At 38.3% G+C, this 25,142-nt stretch overlaps 1 protein-coding gene across 3 annotated transcripts in view; it reads right to left on the minus strand.

Moving 5' to 3' along the window:
• Window positions 1-11,933: 11,933 nt before the first annotated feature.
• Window positions 11,934-25,142, minus strand: part of IQCH (IQ motif containing H) — a 210,240-nt gene continuing 197,031 nt past the window's right edge. For all 3 annotated transcript variants that reach the window (XM_077746671.1, XM_077746665.1, XM_077746657.1), the window contains 3 exons: window positions 22,534-22,595; window positions 17,233-17,341; window positions 11,934-13,089 (listed from right to left, as the gene is read on the minus strand). In XM_077746671.1, the coding sequence (XP_077602797.1) occupies window positions 12,973-13,089; window positions 17,233-17,341; window positions 22,534-22,595 (288 nt within the window). In that variant the 3' untranslated portion in view covers window positions 11,934-12,972. The remainder of the gene's footprint in view (window positions 13,090-17,232; window positions 17,342-22,533; window positions 22,596-25,142) is intronic.

The raw sequence follows: 25,142 nt of genomic DNA on the forward strand, positions 1-25,142 counted from the left end.
AGTGATGTTCCACTGGTATATCAGATGGGATAAGTTTTTAATTCTCTATACAATTACATTAAATTTTAATCCAATAAAATTTTCTCTTTTTTATAGTTTAAAAAATGTTTTTAAGTTTATTTATCTTGAGAGAGAGAGAGTGCGAGCAGGGGACAAATATATAGAGAGAGAATTTGAAGCAGGGTCGGCACTGTCTGCACAGGGCCCAGTCCATGCAGGGCTCAGACACATGGTCAGATCATGACCTGAGCCGAAATCAAGTCTGAAGCTTAATCAGCTGAGGTGCCCCAATCCAAGAAAACCTTCAAAAAGTGGCCACAGAGGGTAATAATACCAGCATGATAGTATCTACCAGTTCCTGAGTGTTTCATCCTGCTAGGTACTTTATACCTGTTGTCTTATTCTGAATGTCAGAAGTTAGAGAAGTTGAAATAGTTAATTGCACTCACAGAGCTGATAGGTAATAGAGCTGAGATTTGAGCCTTCATTGGCAATACTCAAAACCTTATGCTTTGAACATAGTTAAAAAGAGTTAGGTGTTGCCAGACTCAGCTATAAATGTTGCTGACACAAGTGAACGTTCCTTAAATGTTGCTCAGTTAAGAAATAGCATTGTAGTTCCAAAATACGGCCCTGCTAGCCTGGAAGTCTATCTGCTTGAAAGGAAATTTGGGAGCCTTCATGATCACACACACACACACACACACACACACACGATTTTAAAAACTAGATTGCGTGCAAAATTTGTTGTAAAACAACTATTTCTGTGTGTATTGAAGATACAGTTTAAAATATCGCTAAAATTGAGATATTTTAAAATATCTTGAAAATTTTTAATGTGCTAAGAACTTTGGGCACCATGCAAAAAGATCCCAATGCTGAGCTAGGTATCAGGCTCTAAAAAGTGGGTTTTCTTTGGGGACTGTGAGTAAAGCACATATGGATATTTTTGGACTGTTTTTACAACTTCTTGGTAAGTCTTAACATTTTATTCAACTTAAAAAGTTTAGCTTTAAAAACTTTGCATCTGCCCATAATTTGGATGGGTCTGAGTAATACCACTGCTATGAATAATAGACACACTTAGTCCAAGCCAGCATTTCAGTGAACCACCATGTGTGGTTCAGGGTTGTTTTTTTTTTTTTTTTAATTCCTTGTTGCTATTTCTAATAAAGCAAGATGTTAAAGCTAACTACATGCTCTATTAATTATATGAAGGTGAACTTGAGTCATATTTGTTACTGAAGATGATTAATAATTACCAGTTCTGCACACATTTCTGGTGCATTTCAGTAAATAAACAGGGTACGTTGTTGGGTAGTAATTGATTAATTAGCACATTCATCCTACACAGCTCAATGGTCTAAGGATGCTGAGTTTGAGATATTGCTCATAATTATTACAAGAAACAAATCTGTTCCATTTTTCAGTTTATTCTTCTGTATGCTAAGTTTTTTTTCTAAATCGAATGCCTAATGGTTCAAAACCTTATAGGTTTTATTCAGATAAATCAACTCATGAAGAATTGCTAGTCATAATCTCAGAATTTTGTTTTTGTGTGAACTAGGGGGAAAACTTTTACAAGGCTAGTGTTAATGTTGGATCTTGCTGTTAAACTGGATCAAATACTGTAAATATAGGGCACTTCCCCACCATGCAGGAAATGCTCACTGAGCACCTATGCACAACAGGGGCACCGGAATCTCATTTGCTTCCCAACCACATCAAATAAGCTCAGGATTGCAAGTGTCATCAGGTTGGCACTTCGCAGCACCAAGCAAATATACTGTGTAATCTTCAGAGAAGTATAACAGCATGTATTGTTCGCTGATTTAACTATGGAGTAATTTGGGACTTTTTTTTTCTAATTTATTAAGCCAGCATGTAGTTGAGATATAGTGTAGTTGAAAGAGCTTTGGATGGGGAGTCAGGAGTCCTGGATTCTACTCTGTCTGTATTCTTTCTTGAAGAAGCTATGTGATTTTGGGCACATCACTATTCCCATCTCTAAGCATGGATTGCTCATCTGTAAAATGACAGTGTCAGCCAGGGATGAGGAGATACGTAAGGAGCCTTGGCTGCAGAGACAGATAGACCTAGGCCTGAGTCTGCACTCCCTATTACTGGTTTTATTATTTTAGGGGAATTATTTACCTAACCTATTTGAGTTTCTGCTCTGTTTACTTTGAGTTTATTGTAAGGCTCAAATGAGATATGAAAATAGTTTATAAACTATGAAGTACCTGTGAATATAAGGCATTGTTAGTATTATTAATAATGATCTTATCTCGTTGACCTTAACATGTATTTTGAAGAATGCATTAGAGTGCCTGTTAACTCTCTAACAACAGGGAATTATTAACATCCTCTGTGCCATTATCAACATTGCATTGGATAAGAATTTCTGATGTGTCTTTGTAATTTATGACTAAGTGAAAAACACAGTCTTCAAAGGAGTATATCTGCTATGATCTTATTAAAAATTATACATACAAAAAAAAGTCTCTATATACTAGGAACTCAGCATATATTTGATAAGAAAACAAATGCAATATATGTATTAATCAAGCAACTCTTAGTAATGATAGGTTGATAGGTGTACTGTTCTAAGAGTTACACTCTTAGACATATAATAAAAATAAATAAATTCTATTTTGTAATACCACATACTGTTAAATGTTTTGAAGAAAAAGCAAAGTTGGGGGATAGAGAGTAAGGAAGGGTGTTACAGGAGGGAGGACCCCTCTGGTCTACTGACAGTTGAGCAGAGACTGAATGTAGTGAGTAAGTGAGCTGGGCAGACTTCCTAGAAAAGAGTGTGCCGGGAAGAAGGAATGGCAAATCCAGAGGCCCTAGGTAGGAAAAGTAGAAGATATACACCCCCAAATTAAAAAAAATATTTTTTGTCTTTATTTTATTTTGAGAGACAGAGACAGAGAGCAAGCAGGGGAGGGGCAGAGAGAGAGGGAGACATAGAATCTGAAGCAGGCTCCAGGCCCTGAGCTGTCACCACAGAGCCCGACATGGGGCTAGAACCCATGGACTGTGAGATCATGATGTGAGCCAAAGTCAGACACTTAACCGACTGAGCCACCCAGGCACCCCTATACCTCCCAAATTTAACAGTACTTCTCTCTGGGTGGTGAAATAATTGTTGATTCTTTTTAAAGATTTTATTTTTTTAATTTTATTTTTTAATTTTATTTTTATTTATTTTGAAAGAGAGCAAGCAGGGGAGGGACAGAGAAAGAGAGGGGGAGACAGAATCCCAAGCAGGCTCTACACTGCCAGTACAGAGCCTGATATGGGCTAGAACTCACTGACTGCAAGGTAATGACCCAAGTGGAAGTCAAGAGTCGAATGTCAAGCCAACTGAGCCACCCTGGTGCCCTTAAGATTTTATTTTTAAGTAATTTCTACACCCAACGTGGGGCTCAAACTCACACCCCTCGAGACTGAGAGTTACATGCTCCACTGACTGAGCTAGATAGCTGCCCCCATCTTCTTTTAAATAATTGTTGATTTTTAAATTTCTTCTCTGAATGTTCTTGTTTTTCGTTTTTAAAAATTATTTATTTAAGCTATGTGATCATATTTGTTTTTTAATCATGAGGATGTTTCTGTAATTAGAAAAACTAAAACTCTACAGGTGTGCTGAAAGGCAAGTATTTTTTTAAATGTTTATTTATTTATTTTGAGAGAGAGAGAGCAAGTGAGCATGGGGGAGGGGCAGAGAGAGAAAGAAAGAGAATCCCAAGCAGGTGCAGAACCAGATGCAGGGCTCAAACTCAAAAGCCATGAGATCACTACCTAACCCGAAGTCAAGGCCAACTGAGCCACCCAGATGTCCCAAAAGACAAAGTAATCTTAAAGATGTCCATAAGTAGTTTTAAAATCTTACATCATCTATAATTTTTGTGTTCGTGGTTTTAGTACCAAGAATCTCAGTTGGCAGTGAAAATGAAGGAAGCAAAGAGATTTCTGCTCTGGCAGTGAACTTTAAAGAAGTGTTTTAGTCCTAACAGTCAATGTGGGCTCCACAAATGGATGGAGAATCACTGTAGTTCCCATTCCTTTTCTAGCCCTCCTACCTGGATGGCAGAACACTTCCTGGAATGGCCGGCCGGACAGGGTTTTACAGACATGGGCCAGGAAACTGTGTATTTTAGGAGGTCAGTAAAATATGGGATTAAAGGTGCCAAGTAAAATGAGTTTCAGGGGTTTATGTCTCACTTATGCAGCTCACCAGGGACTACATCTGTTATATAGCAAAATGGAGTGTTGCAAAATACATCATCCATCTCTTTCTGAGTCCAGGTACAAATTAAAGAAAAGCTCAGAGACTGTACTGCATGCTTCTCTCCATCCTGTCCCTGCAAAGCAGATGTAAAAAGGAGATAGGTTTTGTTTGGGGTTTACAGAAACAAAAATGCACATTTAAAGCTTTGATTTTCATTTCTATTCCATCTATTTGCAGCAAGATCTTCTAGTGCCCAAGATACACATTCCATCAGTTCAGATACAGTGCTTTCAAAATGAAAAGTTTCCATTACTTTAGGTGATTAGCAATACCCAAGAGAGTATAAGAAAGTAAAAGCCCAAAGAATGAAAGACATGATTCCAGTCCAAAGGGTATATTTGGCTTGCTACTATCTTTCGTTAAAACAGTCCTTCTGAGAGAAAACTGCATCTCAAGGAATTATCTTTTTACATTTTTTTTGTAATGTTTGTTTATTTTTGAGAGAGACACGGAGAGACAGAGCATGAATGGGGGAGGAGCAGAGAGAGAGAAAGGGAGACACAGGATCTGAAGCAGGTTCCATCCATGCTCTGAACTGTCAGCATAGAGTCCAATGCGGGGCTCAAATTCATGAACCTCGAGATCATGACCTGAGCCGAAGTCAGACGCTTAACCGACTGAGCCACCCAGGTGCCCCATGCATCTCAAGGAATTATCATAAAATTATAAAACATTTTGTAACTGTTTAAAATCACAGCCATTTTGGATAGTAGACAGGGAAACTTAAGAGGCTATCCAAAGTTACAAAATATTATCATCCATGATTTACAGTGAATGGAAGAAAAAAGCGAATGCCTTCTCTGGTGTATATGGTTTTGCCTTTTTGATACTTTGATAATGGTTGGCATAGAATCATAAATCATTACAGCTGGCAGGAAGCATAAACATCAGTTCCACTTTCTTATTTTATGTAGAGAAAACAGAACTGGAGAGGAGAAGTTACTTGTCCATAAAGGAAAGAGCTGGAACTAAAACCCATCAAGACCTTTAAATCTAAAGCAAATGTGTGCACACACATGTGTGTGCTTGTGTATATTCTATGCCTATTTAGAAAAACTAAAAATGTCACCTCATCATTATGTGTTCCTACACATATTTGCAGGTGAACAGAAGCACTTACCCTACATGCATCTCTGTTTGCATGAACAGTTACAGCACTAAAGTCATGGTCCGGTGTGAATTCTAGAGGATTCAGACTAAGAGTATTAAACTTAGAATAAAACTTTTAATCCATGATGCTAGGGAACCTGCCGTTACTATCTGGTAACAGCTTTGGGAGCTTGGAGCAGTGAGGCAGTTGTAACATTTCCACTCCATGTACCTAAGTTCATTATCACTTCTTTTTTTAATTTAGTAGAGAGCGAGTGAGCAGGGAAGAGGGAGAGAGAATCCTAAGCAAGCTCCATGCTCAGCTCAGAGCCCAATGTGAGGCTCTATTCATGACACTGGGATCATAGCATGAACTGAAATCAAGAATCAGATGCTCAACTGACTGAACCACCTAGGCACCCCTCATTCTTACTTTTGATAGCAGAACTTATAATGAAGACTTTCATATATTTCTGTTTACCAGACTTCCCAAAATTATGTTTTTGTTTTATTTGATCCATTAATTCAAAACAGGTTCGTTATAAAATAGAAAATACAGAAAGAAGAAAACTCAACCATTAAGAAGTAACACTGTTTACGACAAGATACCATGCCACACCTGTCAGAATGGCTAAAATTAACAACACAGGAAATAATACGTGTTGGCGAGAATGTGGAGAAAGGGAAACCCTCTTACACTGTTGATGGGAATACAAACTAGTACAGCCACTCTGGAGAACAATATGGAGGTTCTTCAAAAAGTTAAAAATAGATCTACCTTATGATCCAGTAATTGAACTACTAGGTATTTACTCAAAGGATAAAAAAAAAATACATATTTTTGGGATGCCTGGGTGTCTCGGTTGGTTGAGCATCTGACTTCAGCTCAGGTCATGATCTTCCCATTCCCAAGTTTGAGCCCCACATCAGGCTCTGTGCTGACAGCTCAGAGCCTGGAGCCTGCTTCGGATTCTGTGTCTCCCTCCTTCTGCCCCTACCCTCTCAAAAATAAATAAAACATTAAAAAATACAGATTCAAAGGGGTACATACACCTTGATATTTATAGCAACATTATCAACAATAGGCAAACTATGGAAAGAGCCCAAATGTTCATTGACTGGTGAATGGATAAAGAAGAAATGGTGTATGCACACAATGGAATATTACTCAACCATCAAAAAGAATGAAATCTTGCCGTTTGCAACAACATGGATGGAGCTAGAGTGTATTTTAAGTGAAATAAATCAGAGAAAACAAATGCCGCATGATTTCACTCATATGTGGAATTTAAGAAATAAAACAGATGAACATATGGGAAGGAAAAAAAGGAGAGAGGAAAACAAACCATAAGAGACATTATTTTAATTAAAAAAAATTTTTTAAATGTTTTAAAAAATTTTTTTTTCTGAGAGAGAGAGCGACAGTGTGAGGAGGGGAGGGTCAGAGAGAGACACACACAGACTCTGAAACAATCTCCAGGCTCTGAGCTAGCTGTCAGCACACAGCCCGATGCAGGGCTCCAACCCACAAACCGCGAGATCATGACCTGAGCCGAAGTCGGATGCTTAACCGATTGAGCCACCCAGGCATCCCAAGAGACTCTTAACTATAGCGAACAAACTGAGGGTTGATGGAGGGAGGTGTGTGGGGAATGGGCTAAATGGGTAATGGGTACTAAGGAGGCCACTTGTATATAAGTGATGAATCAGTAAATTCTACTTCTGAAATCAGTATTACACTATATGTTAACAAACCAGAATTTAATTAAAAATTTGAAAAATAAGAAGTAACCACTGTTAACATTTGGTGGGGGGGGCGATTGCTTAGAGTAGTGAGTGTGTGTGTGTATGCACATACATGTACACATTTTTAAAAAGTTATACTGGAGTCCTAATCTTCATGCTGTTTAAAAATATGTTTCTTAATAATTAAATGTCATTTGGCTCATTCGGTGGGGCATCTGACTCTTCATTTTGTCTTGGGTTGTGATCTCATGGTGGTGAAATTGGGCTCTGTGTTGGGTTGGGTTCTGTGCTGGGTGTGGAGCCTATTTGAGGTTCTCTCTCTCCCTCACCTTCTGCCCCTCCCCTGCTTGCACACGTGCTCTCTTGCTCTCTCTCTCAAAAAAAGAATAATTAAATGTTATTTCATTTTCTTATATTCTCCTAATTAATGATTTTTAAAAAACAGCTTTGAGGTATAATTGACATGCAGGCAGTGTACAGGTTGAGAAGTTTGACATATGTAGATATCCAGGAGACCATTTTCACAATCATAGTGAAGCTACCCACCACCCCCAGAATTCCTTCTGTTCTTTTGCAATCTTTCTCTTCCTCCCTACCACCTGCTCCCCAGCTTCCCACTTCCAGACAACAATTGATTTGTTTTTTTATCACTATAGTTTATATTTTTTAGAATATTATATAAATGGATATGTATTCTTTTTTTGTCTGGATTTTTTCCATTCAACACAATTAAGATTCATTCCTGTCTTTGATTTTATCAATAACTTGTTCCTTTTCACTGCTGAGTAGTATTCCACTGTAAGGATGTCCCATAATTTATGTATCTGCCTGTTGATGGACACTGAGGTTGTTTCCAGTTTTTTGGCTATTACAAATAAAGTTGCTATGAAGATTCATGTAACAAGTCTTTGTATGAACATATGCTTTTTATTCCTCTTGAATAAATAAGTACCTAGGAGTGGAATGGCTAGGGTAACCTATGGTAGTTAGAGTAACCTATGACTTTTTAAATGGCTGTATAGAGGTCTTTTATATCACTATTATAATTTTAAGTTGTTGAATGTTTAGACCTTTCTGATTTTTCACTATTGCAAATGAATCTCATTTTTTGGCTTACAAACATGATTGTAAATACTCAACTTAAAAATTGGGGTGCCAGGACAGCTCAGTGAGTTAAGTGTCCAACTCTGGCTCAGGTCATGATCTCACTGTTCACGAGTCTGAGCCCTACATTGGACTCTGTGCTGCCAGCTCAGAGCCTGGAGCCTGATTCAGATTCTGTGTGTGTGTCTCTCTGCCTCTATCCTGCTCACTCTCTGTCTCAAAAATAAACATTAAAAAAACTAAAAATAAATAGATGAGTAGAAAGACATTTTAAAGGTAACTGGAAGTTGTGTGTTGTTAGATCATTTACAATTTTTCAATGATAGCAAAATAAGTGATTTTGTGTCCTTTGCTGGGAAGCAAGGCAGCATGAATCTTTAAATGAATGAGAATTTGAATTTGAAGTTATTCTGCAACCAATGGAAGTTCTACTGTTTTGTTGTCAAGTTTATGGGACCATGATTTCATCATAACATTCCTTATGAGGTGACTGCAATAAATTTGGGTGTGGCCTTTAATTCTGGGAACTATAATTAGCTATTTGGTATACTTTATAACATTTTGTTTGAAAATTCTTCCAATGTAGTTTTACTCATTGTTCTTTCTTCCCTGCGTACATATATATGATATATATGGTAGCAACTGTAGAGGTAAAACAAAATGTTTACAGAATGGCAAAGAAATGCTTGGGGAGAAAACCAGTGTCAAAAAAATATCTAAACCCAAAATGCTCTTTTAGGCAGATGCCAAAGCTATATTTTTTTCTGCTCTATGTTTAGGGTCTTATAACCAAACAAAAGTTGTTTCTACCAACAGATTTTTAAACAGCAGGGACATGCTTATTATTTACTGTCTTGGTATCTTTCCCTCATTTACATAAATACCCCAGCAACCAGCAGTTTAAAACTAATAAAAGCCAGTGTCCTCCATCAAGTGCAATAAAGTTTCACAACCATGAGTTAGACTGTTAGAGTGAAAAATAAACCTATATATGTGGTTATGAAGGGGTTTTTTAGGAAAGTGTATAATCACATTTCAAAGTTAGAACTTCCATTTGAAGTAGCAGTGCAATAATAATACTTAAACATTTATGTAGAATGTTTCATCTTGGAAACACTCTCCCTGCATTGGCCAATTAATCTCTACTGCTTCCCTAAGGAGCAGGTATTACTGTCTGCCATTTTTCTAGTAAGAAAATTGAGGAAGGTAGAAGCAGCCCAAAGAGAATGAGGGCTGGAGAAACAACTTTCTGACCCTTACTCTTCTGTGACTCTTTGGGATGTAACTCCTGATAGAATGCATCCAGTTTCTGTTCTACTTGGATATAATCATCAGTAAAACAAAGATCTATCTAGTAGCTCAATCTAGCTCAGGCTGATAGAGTCCTTACCCTGCTGAGGCACACCTTTCGGAAAGAATGGGATACAGAAAAGAGTTGGAAGATCCACAGCACATTTCATCTGCATTTGCAATGGACTGGACCAAACTTTTTCCAGTGAGAAAAGCAGCAAATGCTTTACTTCCCCCACCCCCAAATTCTACCCTCCCATTATCTTGGCAACTTACAGTGTTCCAGATAAGATTTACTACTTATCAGTACATTTAAAGAGTTGAACAAATGTGTTATGCACATTGAAGCCAGAGGAACAGTAAAATAAAACTAATGAACATTTACATTTTTGGAAATATAATTAATGTATGCTTGAGAAATTCTGAAAGATAAATATTTAAATGTTAAAATACTTATTACCTTCCCCAAAGGGACAGTGTTGGGAATTAATGAGATAACAAATGTAAAGTGCTTTGAGCTCTTTGGAAGAAAGGTGCCAGATGCGTACAAATGATTATTAATTGTTAAAGCTATCAGATGGTTACTAATATATTACTTATGATAAAATTCATATTTTTATACCCAAACAATAGGATCCTTGCAATTCTTAGGATGATGTAGCTGAAATAATGCTCCCAAACTCCTCCCAGATTACTCTGTCTTCTTGGAAGTCCTTTCTTCACCCAGGTTCTTGACCTTATGCCCATTTTCAAACAAACAGGACTTCCCAGCTTCCTAACTCTCCATCATCAGTCCTCTACCGAAGTCTCACAGATCCATCACCATAGAATTCCACTGACACCACATTCTCGTCCCTTGATTTCTTTGATTACATAATTGTAATGCCTCATGATACTGTTGATTGTGCAAGTTGAGTTTATTAGCAGGAAGCATAAGTCGAACTGTTCTTTAAGGAGCACTAGAATTGGTTATAAAAAAGTGCAAGTCCCTTGTGTGATCTGGGACAAGTGAACCTGAACTTTCTAATTTACACAGGATGCTAGAATTTGTGGTAAAAGAGCAAATCCCCAATTTCATTTAGTCTCGAGACATGCACTGAGGTGCACTCACTAAATCTCAGTTTCCTCATATATCAAGTGAGGGCAGTAATAGCCTGTACCCACATGGGGTTGTTGGAAAGGTGCAATAAAATATTGTATATGAAGTTTGTGGTACAGTATACACTTAGCCCATAAGTGTTCACTAAATGTAAATGTAGGTTATGGAAGGTACATAAGTAGATAGTAGTTTATCATTAAATATTACCTATTTGGTTTCTTTAAAATCAATATAAAATGGGTAATATGTAAAAGGTCATCCTTTTGACAAATATTTCATTTTCCTATTTAGAATAGTGAAGCTCAGTAATTCATCTCAATTTATGTTTAGGATACTTGAAACATTGTATGCATACATGTGATCTTTTTCCAAGCGTACCTTAGTTGACCAGTAGCACAGTGTCTTTGCTACATGTATGTAGCTACATATTTGCTGCATATAAAAGATAATGGACTATGCTTCTTTTCAAATGTTCTGTAATTAAAACATTTCACTAATTTCATCTGGTCCTCTGGCTTCTTCCACTGAATTACTTGAAGTGATTGTTTTATCATACCAAATTTTCTCCTATAGGTTTTTAGGTAGAGAACCTCACTCCCAATCATTTTCTAGTAAGACCTGAATCTGAATATGAGGCCTGAATTTGGAAACAGGCGTTCTGTGGTGTATGCTAATGAGAGATGCAAAGAGGGAAAGTGCATTGTTCGAGAAAACCAATCACGGTGGGTACCAAAAAAAAAAAAAAAAAGGGACAGGAGAGTGAACTCATTTACTCATTTTACTATTGCCAGCAGCTTGAGGCTTGCGAGTGCTAATCAAAATTCACATACAAAACTTCCCTCATAGATTAAACAGTTTTGTACTGTTCAGAGGGGTTCTCACCATGTGAAAGATCCACTGCTGTGCTGAACAAAACAGAGACAGTTTTCTTTTAAAGTCCAGAGCAGATGAGAGCCATAAGGAGACAGAGGGTTTCATTTACTCTCAGGACATGATTGTGCCAGTGAACTAATGAGTCTCTTGGACCTTATGTTGCTCTGGCTTCAATGGAGGCGAGACACTAATGGGCATGTAGTACTTCTTATCCGTCAAGTGTCTGGACAATGGGCCCCTCATATGGATTAGAACGATCTGGCAAGAAAAAGAGGTCATCGTTGTACCTAGCACAGGCAGGAAACCTGGCTAATTCATGTACTTTCAGCTACAGCAAAAACAAAAGCTGACACACACAAAAATGTTGACTTTATTACAGGAGCTTTTAGCTTGTGGCTGAGGCACAGTTAAACATTATTGAAATTGCATACATAAAAAATGCTCCATGTTTCCCCAATACATTCAAATATTTTTAAAGATGTAAAGGTTATTCTTTAAAACAAGTCTGTGATTTTGGTGGTGTGACTTGCATATTTCACCCTCTGGTAAACTTGGATGAAAACTGAAATATTTTGAACAACTGTGAAGCAAATGCAGAGTGTTAGTGTTGCATGATTTTAACAATTTGCACTTTAAAACATACTGTTGGATTTCTATTGTAAAAATCCTACTGTTGTATTAAATGGAGAATTAGAGATTACAAGTGTTCATTCAAGCTAGAGGGCTCAAGTTACAGTATATATTAAACTAAGAGCAGATACTGCCACCTAGATAAACTCTGATGCTTTGGTTAACTAGATGTTGGCTTGCCTCACTTTTTGAAAAATGGCAACAACAAACAATAGTGGCTAGGTACAAAAAAAAAATTACAATGAATGATAAAGGGTGACTTTAAAAATCCATGTAAATGTAATTTTCTTGGGGGAAAAAACGCTTTGTGTTTTGCCAAATAGCAATGATTAAGCCTTTATTTAATTTTTTTAAATGCAGAAGACAAATTACTATTAGAAATAGGAAGATCCTTAGCTGGAGCTTGGAAAAGACTCACGGCCAGCAAAGTGAGTTCAATGACTGAGGTGAGGTACCCCCCAAGAAAAATAAAAAGAAGAAAAGACGTAGGAGGAGAAAATTCTATAAAGGATAAACAAAATCTCCATTATCCTGAAATTTATAAAGAGGTAGATGTGGAAGTGTTGTCCGTTAAGACTTGCAACTTTCTTGTTAGATTATTTCTTTCTGAGTTCAGGCAGAAGAAGAGATTATTCAACACTCTCAAGTAAAAGCACAAATAGATTTTAGTTAATAAATAATTTTTTAAAAGAGTGTTACATTATAATTTGTTCTGATACACCTCCTAGCAAACAAAGCAAACTAACTCCACTCCCCACTTTTATTTCTAACAGCAAAAGGAATGTTGCCTTTTTTTGATCCTGAACTAAAATCTAAAATCAGCAATATATTCCAGGATCATTCATTTATCAGGTTTAGAGAGGTTTTTAGCATCTATGGACTGTTGCAGTTCTTCTTCAAATCTCATTTTGTTTTCCTCTGTTACTCCTAGAATGGCTTCAATGTCATCAATGGCAGTCTGTAAATGAACAATAAAAATAATATTAATTACTTAAAGAGCCCTTACAACTCTTTCTCCCACTCAATTATTTGTTCCTTTTTGGAGTTGAGTGTAAGACTAGTTAAAGTGTTCCTGTCAACGAGCACCCATCTACAAATTGTGTCATCGATCTTGAAATGAGTAAAAAAATTGAGAATAAGAACTTGGAAACCATCATAGAAATTTTTATGGCTGCTAAATCTAATGAAAAAAAAACCGGGCTTCTATTTTATACATCTTTGATTTTTTCATTTCATTTTTCTAGTAATTCATTTTTGTTGTATTTTACAAAAGTACCGACCCATGATAAGTTGGAAAAAAACCAAAACTTCAGTACAGATAACTTGAGAAGCACTGGTCTTGTCCTCCTAAAATGAGGGCTAGTAGGCTGACAGGAGTATTTATTTCCATTGTTGTTTTTCTATTTCCATTGGGCAGAAAAATGCCCCTCCCTTTCGCTATTTTTTCATTGAGGTAGTATCACATACTATAAAATTCACCCTTATAAAGAGTTCAACTCAGTGGTTTTTAGTATACTCAAAGAAACCATTACTATGTAATTCCAGAACATTTGCATCGCTCCAAATAGAAACTCTATGCCCATTAGCAGCCATTCCTTATTTTCCCCCTTCCCTAGCTCTTGACAACCACGAATCTTTCTGTCTCTATGGATTGGCTGATTCTGGACATTTCATATAAATGGAATCCTATAATGTGTGGCCTTTTGTGTCTGCCTTTCTTCACTTAACATAATCTTTTCAAGGTTCATTCCTGTTCTAGCATAGATCAGAACTGCATTTCCTTTTTACAGCTGAATAATACTCTATTTTATCTAATACCTATTTTTACTTAGTTGCTTGCACTTTTGGTATCATATCTAAGAAGGCTTCACTAGGCAAAAGGTCATGAAGATTTATATCTGTATATTCTTTTAAGAGTTTTATAGTTGTAGCTTTTACATTTAGGTCTTTGATCCATTTTTATTTCGTTTTTATATATGCTGTGGTACAGAGGTACAACTTCATTTGTATGTGGGTATCTTGTTTTCTCCAGCACCATTTGTTAAAAAGACTATTTTTTTCCCCACTGAATTGTTTGGGCATTCTTGTTGAAAATCAATTGACTGTAGATGTCTGGGTTTATTTTGGACTGTCAAGTTTATTCCGTTTTTCTATCTGTGTCTACTCTTATGCCAGTACCACACTGTCTTGAATACTATAGCTTCGTAGTTAAGTTTTAAGTTGAAAACCATAATTCCTCTTTGTTCTTCTCTTTCAGGATTATTTTGATTATTCTAGATCCTTTGCATTTTCACAGGAAATTTAGGATCATCTTGTGAATTTCTGCAATAAAGCCAGCTAGGATGTTGATAGGACTTTCATTGAATCTGTAAATCGCTCTGGGGAGTACTGTCATCTTAACAGTATTAAGTCTTCTACTCCATGAACACAAAGTAGCTTTCCATTTATTTAGGTCTTCTTTCTTTTATGATGGACAGATCTTGTACTTCTGTTAAATTTATTCCTAAGCATTTTATTCTTTTTGATGCCATTGTAAATTGAATTAAAAAAATAACTTTGGGGGCACCTGGGTGGTCCAGTTGATTAACTGTCTGACTCTTGGTTTCAGCTCAGGTCACGATTTCATGGTTTGTGAATTCAAGCCCTACACTGGGCTCTGTGCTGACAGCACAGAGCCTGCTTGGGATTCTCTCCCCCTCTCTCTGCCCCTCCCCCGCTTGATCTCTTTCTCTCCCAATATAAATAAACTTAATAAATTAAAAAAATATTTTTGGGTTGTTGGTTTCTAGTATATAGAAATATAATTGATGTTTGTATACTGATCTTGGGTCCTACAACCTTCTTGAATTTAAGTTTATTAGCTCTAACAGGTTGTTTCTGAGTTCTTTAGAATTTCCTACATACAAGATCAAGTAATTTGAGAATAGAGATAATTTTACTTCTTCTTTTACAATCTGGATGCCTTTTATTTCTTTTTCTTGCTAAATTGCCCTTTCTAGAATAGGGCAATACAGTGATGAATAGAAGCAGTAAGAGCAGACATCTTTGTCTTGCTCCTGATCTTAGGAGGAAAACTTTCAGTCTTACACCATTAACTATGATGTTAGCTGTGGGTTTTTCCTAATGCCCTTAACAAGTTGAGGAAGTTCCCTTCTACTCCTAGGTTGAGTGTTTTTATGAGGAAATGGTATTGTATTTTGTTAAATGCTTTATCTGTACTACCTTCCATTTTTATTCAGTCTTTGCAAATTCTTGTTTATAAACTGAAAATACTTATTAGAATCTCGCTAAAGTGGCAGACAGAAAATATTACCAAAAACGAGTCTATTCCACTTTTCAAGTGTTTGTTATTATTTCTATTTTGTTGAGATTGAATATTTTTACCTTTGGACCTTTTGGTGAGAGTGAAAAAAAATCGAGGTAACACTGACTCACCTGAGAAGGCTAAAAACCGTGAGATATTTAAAAGCTACTTGAGAACATCTGACTTTTGATGATTTTGAAAGTCAGGTAAACAACAGAGAAATAGGCTTCATTTTGTCAAGTGCAGAGTTTACCAAGTCTGTGTGGTCTTAGCCTGCCCAGGCTGCTAGAACAAAATCACGAAAGACTGGGTGGCTTAAACCACAAAACATTCCCCATGGTTCTGGAGTCTGGGAAGTACAAGTTCAAGATGCCAGCCAATTTAATTGGCTTGCAGACAAACATCCCTTTCTTGCTGTATTCTCTCAAGGTGGTTGGGGGGCAGAGACGGAGCAGAGAGCAAGCAGATTCTCTGTTCTCTCATGGGCACTACCCACATCGAGAGAACCCTACCCGCTTGATCCCGTTTAAACATAATACCCCTCAAAGGCCTCTTCTCCATATACCATCACATTGGGGGTTAAAGTTTAAACATCTGGATTTTGGGAGGACATAATTCAGTCCATAGCACTGATTATTATTTTTGGTCAGACTAAACTGATCATGCCGCAGGCAGAATAAATTGCTCAGAATTTTGCACATGGCAGTAACTGATGAAGTGATGCTAGTTGACAGTAACTTAGAATATAAATGAAGAGCTAGATCCTTTTGGACCAGTGAAAATTGATGCAACACTGGGCTTAATTTTCACTGTGGCTTCTCAGTCATGTTGTGGGAAAAGCAATGGTCATTGTTCCAACTCATAAAATCACATTGAAGAGGAATTATCATCGTTATTACTGTTATTAAAGAGACCAGGCTCTTGTGCAAGGAAAAAACATTCAAAATTTACATTTTTACAGCAAGCTTTTGTTGGGCTTTCCATTTAAGAGAAAAATCACATGTGGTTTCCAGTTGAGTCCTCTGAGTTACTTGACCTGTTCAATCATGATGAAGGCCCACGCTTGGAATCAGATGCAGGTCTTGGTGATCAATGTGATGTATTCGTCTCTGTTCTGCCAGTGTTTCAGAATCTCTTGTGTGCATCTTGCTCCCATTTTCTTGCTCTTGTTCCTGTTTCTCGAGTTTGGAGACTTCTAATCAATTACATACAACTAGCTTTCTGGACTAACATCTTTAAAGGCCATTTGGAAGCTTCAAAAAGGTTAATGATGAAATATCTGCTCCACTTTGGAGAAACAGAGTGGAGTAAATGGCCCATGTATATGCTGAGGGTGTTTTTTTTCTATTTCTCTCTACTATATTTTATCCTGCCTAAGGTCTCAGAACTTCTATGGTCTACATTGTGGATTCCCCAGGAATCCTTGGCCAGACATCGCATCTTCTGAAATGTAAGTAGATTACATTCAGGATTTTTGGTTGTGACAGTCTCTGTTTTGGGTCCATTGTGACACTTCAGTTTCACCTCTGATATCAGAAAGCCATGTTGTAAACTGGGTTTGGGAATGGCAGCAACTTAAAACAAGTCTACTATATTTCAAAGAAAAAAATTCAAACTATTAAATTTAACTAACAGGTTCAGTGGGAACCTTATAATATTGACCCTGTACATTATAAGATATGTACTGCTTCACAATAAAAAAAAAAAGTGGTTTAGCACTTGTTTACAATACAGCATGAGGTATTTTCAGTCCTTGTATAGAAATTAACCAGAATCGTTAGTTAATTAACACCTCACCTTAAAATTGGTCTCGCCTTGCATATTAGGTGCTGATATTTCTTGATGGATGATGAAGAGATTTCGAGCAAAGGTCATGAGGACCCCCTGGAGATCCTCACCGATTGTTCTGTTAATGATATCCAAACAAATGAGTTTACCAACGATTCCCCCTCACAAGCTTAAAAACAATCACCCTCTCATTTGTGCCTGTCTGGTGATGGAATTTAATGAGTATTTTCAATCTCACAAGGTGGCAATCTTCAGGGAGATATGAAAGATGAGGCTCCATTTTAACTTGTCAACAAAGAGGATTTGTGCAATAAATATTTTGTATTAATCAACTTAGCAGAATATAAGAATAGCTTCAGTCATTTCTAGCGAAAGGCTACCACTGAGCTAGGAAAGTAGTATTAGCTCATTTAAAAAATTGTTGCAGTCAGTTTAAGAGAATTGTTTGCTAAGTATAATTCATACCTAACAATGTCCTTGTCTACAGAGATATTTGCACTGTGGTATTCTGGAGACTTTTGTTTGGGGTAATTTTCTATTTCATGTCTGCAAGCGATTACTGCTATATGTGAGTGATCTATCCATGTTCATGGGACAGTGTGCCCCATTCCTGAACAGCCATCTTTTTATAAAACCGAACACACACTTGAAGAAGATTTCAGAGACACCTTGCATACCATCCTATGGTTAGCAAACACTCTCAAACAACTAGACTGTTTTAACTTAGAAATGAAAACTTCGGGGTATTTCTTCTAGTTATTTTGTGGACTATCTGTATCAGAGGAAAAAAACGGATTAAATGAATGGATTGATTTTTAAGAATTGTTCAATCCTGAGGGGCGCCTGGGTGGCTTAGTCGGTTGGGCGTCTGACTTTCGCTTAGGTCATGATCTCGCGGTTCGTGGGTTCGAGCCCCGCATCGGGCTCTGTGCTGACTGCCAGCTGGAGCCTGTTTCGGAGTCTGTGACTCCCTCCTTCTCTGACCCTCCCCTGCTCACGCTGTCTCTCTTTCTCTCTCTCTCTCCTAGAAATAAATAAAACATTAAAAAAATTAAAAAAAAAAAAAAAGAATTGTTCAATCCTGAGAGTGTCATACTAAAGATACTTAAGGCAACTGCAAAAAGCTTTAGGTTACTTCCTTCCCAATTGCTACGTGTAAAATAAGTCATCCTAGAGTGCAAGTCTTAAATACTTTTGGAATGGCTGCCTTCTAGCCTGATTGGGCTTTCCCGTGTGTCAGGCTGGGAGCAGAAAGCTTCCCAGGCCCCAGGACAGGAGACCATTTGTCCTGCCACTGGCTGTGTGACTTTGGGAGGAAGTTACTTAAGCTCTCTGGGTCTTCATTTCTTTTTCTCTGAAATGAAGGAATTGGACTGGATTAATGCTTCCAAACTTTTGGAGTTATGGGCCCCAAAGGCAAGGATCCTTACCCCTTGCAGTTACTGAACATTAGTATTTATCTCTTCTTTTGTAATGGCCAAAGGCAATGTCAGAGTCAGTAATTTTTATTTTTGTTTATTAAAGCAATTTTCTTTTGAATTTTATTTTAAGTAGGCTTCACACCCAGTGTGGGGCTCGAACTCACGATGCTGACTGAGATCAAGAGTCACATGCTCTACTGACTGAGCCAGTTGTGGGCCCCAGAGTCAATAATTTTTAAGTGAGTTGTACTTGGGGCACCTGGGTGGCTCAGTCAGTTAAGGTTCCAACTTCAGCTCAGGTCATGATTTCATGGTTTGTGAGTTCAAGTCCTGTATAGGCTCTACACTGTCAGGGCAGTCAGTGCAGAGCCTGCTTAAAATTCCATCTCTCTCTCTCCTTCTGCCCCTCCCTGCTCTCTCTCTCTCTCTCTCACACACACACACAAATAAATAAACATTTAAAAATAAATAAAAATAAAAGTGATTTGTATTTCATTGCCACTGAGTTAGTAGCTATTATGTCCTGGCGGCTTCTTAAAACAGATTCCTGGGCTCCACTTCAGATCAACAAAATCAGAAATTTTGGGTTTGAAATCCAGGAATGTATAGTTTCATGAAGAACCCCAGATGATTCTTATGTATACTAAAGATTGAGACCCATACTTTAAAATATTATAGTGTGTGTATATGTATGATGCTGCTCCACATATGGATTCAGGCCCTTCTTATCATCCCTTCTTAGCCTTCTGGGGTCCATGGTCATCACGTTGGGAATCAAGAGGCTAGATAGATGCTTAGTCCTCTTCCCTATTAATTCATTTCGAGAATTTCCTTCATGTTCCTTCCTTGAAATTTCTTCTTGAATTCTGCCAATTCCAGAAATATACCACTATACATGGAGTCAATGTGAAGTTATTCTGGCAAAGCCAAACCACAAAATTCTGGCCTGTAAGGTCATCCCTCTGGGAGCCCTCCTCTTTCCTAAAGAGGTAGCTAACTAATGTTCTTCACCTGATGTGAACTGATTGCAACAAGGCCAAAGCCCAGCCATCTCATGAAAAACGTCTGCTTAAAGCTTTAGAGAAAATCAACACAGAGATGTATTTATTCATCTTTTCTTTTTCAATATGCGTTCTCAAAAACAAAGTCTGTCTCCTGGTCATTGTTTTTTTTTTAATATTTTTTAATTTATTTCTAGGAGAGAGGGAGACAGTGTGAGTAGGGGAGGATCAGAGAGAGAGGGAGACACAGACTCCGAAACAGGCTCCAGGCTCTGAGCTGGCAGTCAGCACAGAGCCCGACGCGGGGCTCAAACCCACGAACCGCGAGATCATGACCTAAGTGAAAGTCGGACGCTTAACCGACTAAGCCACCCAGGCGCCCCTCCTGGTCACTGTTTATTAAATCATCTTTCTTAACCTCCATGACTACATGTCAGTGCAACTTATGCTGTATGAACCGTAATTCCACCCTTTTATTGCATACTCAAGAAAGTACAGCTGCATGCAAGTAAGAATTTCAGGGATAATCTTGAATGCTAGCTAATACTCAGAAAAAGTAAATTAACAAGCTCGGTACAAACTTGCACAGGTAGTGATGTGCTTTACAGTAGGCTGAGAATCTCTTTCCATAACAGGTTTCTCTATACAAGGCAGCCATACTATATGGGAAAAGCACACATAGGTTCAGGAGACTCAGGTTCAGGAGACACAACTCCTGTGTGACATTGGCAAACCACATCCCTACCCGAAGCCACAGTTTCCTTTGTATGCTATGAGAGTCAGTTAATTCCCAGGGTCCTTCTTGGCTCCAGCATTCTCTGGTTCTATGGCTACAGGAAGGGATGAGAAAGATTAGAATGAAAGCCGTGCACAAGGCTCTAGGGTCTTCAGGAGGCCCATGTCAATCATCAGTGCCCTTTCTGTAGGATATGTGAGTAGTAATACTGTCTACACCATTAGGACTATTTCCACCACCAAAGGTAGCCTGCCCGTCAGGGCAGCCCTGCCTGAAATCTCAGGAGCAGGTGTAGGGATAGCTGGGTGAGCTCCCTTGGTCACCAGTCTAAATTATTCATTCTGTGGGCTTCAGCATCAAACCAACCCTGCTCCTCAATCAGTTTGATGATTGGGGGTTTCCTTTTTCACATTAGTCTTTTCTGATTCCTCAATTCTGTGATGCTGTCCTCTAGCTTGGTTCTTCTGTGCCCAAGTACCCATGTGAATAAGTCTTCCTGTGGCCATCCTGCCGGAACTCTGTCTCTGCCCTGTTAACACTTTCCCCGTCTCATCCTGTCACTTGTAGGACACAAGTCATGTTTCTGCATGTCAGCCTCTGCTGGGCTCTGCCACCTGCCGACAGGCCTTCTTCATGGCGTCCCCTTGCCGGCTTGGGTCTGTAAGAAGAGCAGCATCCCCTTTGAGCCCCTATGGTTGTGCTCCCCACCAACCAGCCCTCCAGATGCCCTTTCACTCTGTAGTTGAACTTTCCTAATGCTGTGAGCTGGTTGCTCCTTGGTATAACCCCTAGGCACCTGGGAAGCAAAGTGCAGCTCCTTCCCTGCACGTGTACAGGCTCTGTTCTCCTGGACACGAATACCCAGGCAGATAATGTGAATGTATACTTGTTGGGGTGTTATGTCTCAGTCCTGTTGCTCTCCTGGAAGTATGATGAAAGAGTGGGGAAGAGAGCCTAAAATAAACAGTGAAGGGACTCTTCTAACATGACCTAGTAAATTTTACATGTTTATGGAACCTTGGGGAAAGGTGGGGACTGGAGGGGATGACTAAGCTGGCAAGCTCTCCACCCAAGTGAAGAGGAATTTAAGACTGTAAGCTCTAGATTAAATTGTTAGCCACATTCTGGCTCCAAAGGGGAAGAAATCAAAACATTTGCATGAGTTCAAAGGGATTGATGACATTGAGTATCATTGCACAGATGATGGCCTGTTGTAACTGACATTGCTGTGGTAAAACAAAGGACCGTGCTTTGGAAAGGGGAATTGAGAGCTGTCCTGTGCACATCTTTGTCTATTTCAGTGTGCATCTCTTGGGACCAGTTCCAGGGAACTGAGCAACTAGGGGGAACTGAGGCTGCTCAGGACATTGATGCTTAGTAGAGGAATTGTCTTTTACTTGGTTTTTCATGAGACCAGATCTTAGTGAGTATATGTGTTTCAGTTTGAGGCCACAATGTTTACACCAAAGTAAAAGTCACAAGGAAGAGAAATACAGGGTAGAAACAGGTTCCCAATTAAGTTAGGATAGCTTGGAGGTATCAAATGGTCATATTCCAAGATATGAAATAAGATTGTGTCTCTGAAGTATGAATCCTAGATCAGAAGACAAATTTGCTAGCTCTCCAAAATATGCTGGAGAGAAATTTGCAGGAAATAGGAAACAGAGCAGCCTCCTGAGTGGTGCTAGCAAGGTTCTTCTTAACATAACATGCATCTTGAGAAGATTGTAGCAGGGCTGAAACGGGAACTGAGGGGGGTCCGTGGATCCTGCCTTTCGGGGAAGCATCTTGCCAAGTCCCCAGAACACTTCTCTAAGCAAGCCAGAATGACAGCTGCCCTCCTGTAATACGGATGTCTGAGCTGGTTCCTCACCAGATTTACTGTGCCTTAGATGTGTATGTATTTGAGTGTAATATGTTGTTGGAACTAGCCTCTTTCCCATCAATTTTGGATAATTAATCAGTTATTGTTATGAACCCCCACTGGCATATCTAGAGTCATTTTATGAAATAATTGAAGATCTAAATAAAACAAGGTAGACTTCCAGTAAATCAGCATGCTGATTAAAATGCATGAGAACTATCATTCTTATCGGTTGTCACAGTCTGTTTTCTTAGCTTATTACATCTCATAGACACACTTTGTACTCACAACATTCCCAACTTGTCTCTCTTCAGGTGTTCATATAATATAAAAACAGTTCCTTGTCTGTCCTATAAAATTTGAATTGGGAAAAAGAAATAGGATTTTATTTTAGAAGCAAAGAAACCTACTACACTAAGACCACTGAGACTGATTGGAATTGAAATCCAGAGCTACTGTCAAACATTGTGAGAAGCACATGTGGAAGAGCTGCCTCCAGAATATGGAGTAGATATGTTCCAGGACAGGGTTGTTGTTGTTAATTGAGATATAATATACATAGAACACTGTGTAAGTTTAAGGTATACCATGCCTTGATATGATATTTTTATATATTGCGATATGATTACCACTCTAGCCTTAGCTAGCACTTCTGTCACATCCTTTAAGTATCATTTCTTTTTGTGGTGAGGACATTTAAGACCTAGTCTCTTAACAGTTTTGAACTATATAAAACAGTATTGTTCATTAGAATCACTATGCTGTGCTTTAGATTACCAGAACCTACCCATCTACTTGTTTTAAGTTTGTACCTTCTAACAATATCTGTGCAATGCCCCTACTTCCCAGCCTGATAACCACCATTCTACTCTATTTCTGAGCTCAGCTTTTTTAGATTCCATATATAAGTGATATCATACAGTATTTATCTTTGTCTGGCTTATCTCAATTAACATAATGCCCTCAAGGTCCACCCATGTTGTAGCAAATTATATATATATATATATCTCACATTTTCTTTATTCATTCATCCATCAATAGACACTTAGGCTTTTTCCTTGTCTTGGCTATATGAATAATGTGACCATGGAGGTATAGATATCTCTCTGAGATAGTGATTTGGTTTCCTTCAGATATATGCCCAGAAGTGAAATTGCTGGATCATATGGTAGTTGATGGTAGTTGTACTGTCAGTTGTTTTTTTTTTTTTTTTGAGGAACCCCTATACTGTTTTCCTCAGGACTGAGCCAATTTATATTCCCACCAACATGCACAAGATTTCCCTTTTTTCCACATCTGTGTCAACACTTGTTATCTCTTGTCTAAGCCAGTGTGTTTTCAAATATGATCCTCAGAACACCTTTATCACAATCATCTAGAGTGTTTGTTAAAAAAGCCTCATCCAAATTCATTGATCTTTGGGAGGGAATCTGCTTTTTAGCTCACTTCCTGAGTGATTCTCATGCAAATCAGGATTTGAAAACCACTCTTCTGAGAGCAATGGGTAAACATATATAAGGAAGCAATTTGTTGTGTGGAAAATAATTTGTATGTCAATAAAACCTGTGTGTTGTCTATGGCACACCCTATTGCTTTGATTCAGTGGGAGATATTTATGACTCTAAGTTGTAGATGACTGAGAGACAAATTCTCTCCAGTCTGGGAGACGTTGGGTCCATTTTCCTCACCTGCTCCCCTTGTGGAAAAACTAGTTTTCTCTCCTTTTGCGTGTCCATTTCAGTATTCCTGGTCTAGAAAGATGTCTGGGTTTTTGGGTTCTTTTTTCTGATTATAACATCTAATTTTTCTTTGTTAAGTAAAATATTTATCATGTTTTTATTTTTGTATCTATATGAGAGGCATGATTTTATCCTTTTTTAAAAACTATCTTTAGGGCCGCCTGGGTGGCTCAGTCGGTTAAGCGTCTGACTTCGGCTCAGGTCACGATCTCACGGTTCACGGATTCGAACCCCGCGTCGGGCTCTGTGTTGACATGCTAGCTCAGAGCCTGGAGCCTGCTTCAGATTTTGTGTCTCTCTCTCTCTCTGACCCTCCCCTGCTCACTCTGTGTCTCTCCCCTCTCAGAAATAAATAAAACATTAAAAAAAACTGTCTTTAAATAGTTTTTTCCAAATAAATAAAAAGTTAACCCTGGAATAGTGGAAATGGCTGCTCAGTGGAATTATGAACTCCTCATCACTGGGAGTCCAAACACAAAATTGTTCATGAGATTTGGTTAAAAAAACAAAAACCACATGCCAGAATTAAGGCTGCCTCTTGACTCCTCATTTTATTGGGAAATATAGGCATCAGGACAGACATTGGATTGTAACAGTGACTCTCAATGCTTGGCTGCACATTAGAATCATCTGGACCCTCCCTACCTCCAGAAATACTGATGGGACTGGAGTGGGCCCTGCATACGGTGTCATGCTGAGCCATATTGGAGCCTGAGGCAAAGGAAAAACTCGGTATGTTTTAATTCAAAATTAAGATATTTTGTTGACCATGGATTTCTTTTGCATTAATTTTGATCTTTAAGATAATGCATTAAAAGTTGTTTTACCTTTCTTACTGAGTATTTTTTGTACTCCCTTAAATTTTGTGCTCCAGGTACGGGCCTCACTTGCCTTATCCTAATCCTAGCCCAGCTTGGCCATCTGTACTTTTTAAAGCTCCTCACTCAGGTCATTCTCATGGGCAGCCTGGGTTGAGAACCCTTGACTAGTTGATCTGACAAGTATCCTGCTTCCCTTTCTGTGCTGTCCAATATGGCAGCCACTAGCCACATGAGGCTACTACTGAGAACTTAAAATGTAAGTAGTACAAACTGAGATGTGCTGTAGCTTTCAAAGACTGAGTACAAAAAAATGTAAAATATATCATTTTATACTGAT

The sequence above is a fragment of the Crocuta crocuta genome, unplaced genomic scaffold (assembly GCF_008692635.1).
Source record: "Crocuta crocuta isolate KB4526 unplaced genomic scaffold, BGI_CrCroc_1.0 scaffold130, whole genome shotgun sequence".
In the NCBI taxonomy this organism is placed as follows: Eukaryota; Metazoa; Chordata; class Mammalia; order Carnivora; family Hyaenidae; genus Crocuta; species Crocuta crocuta.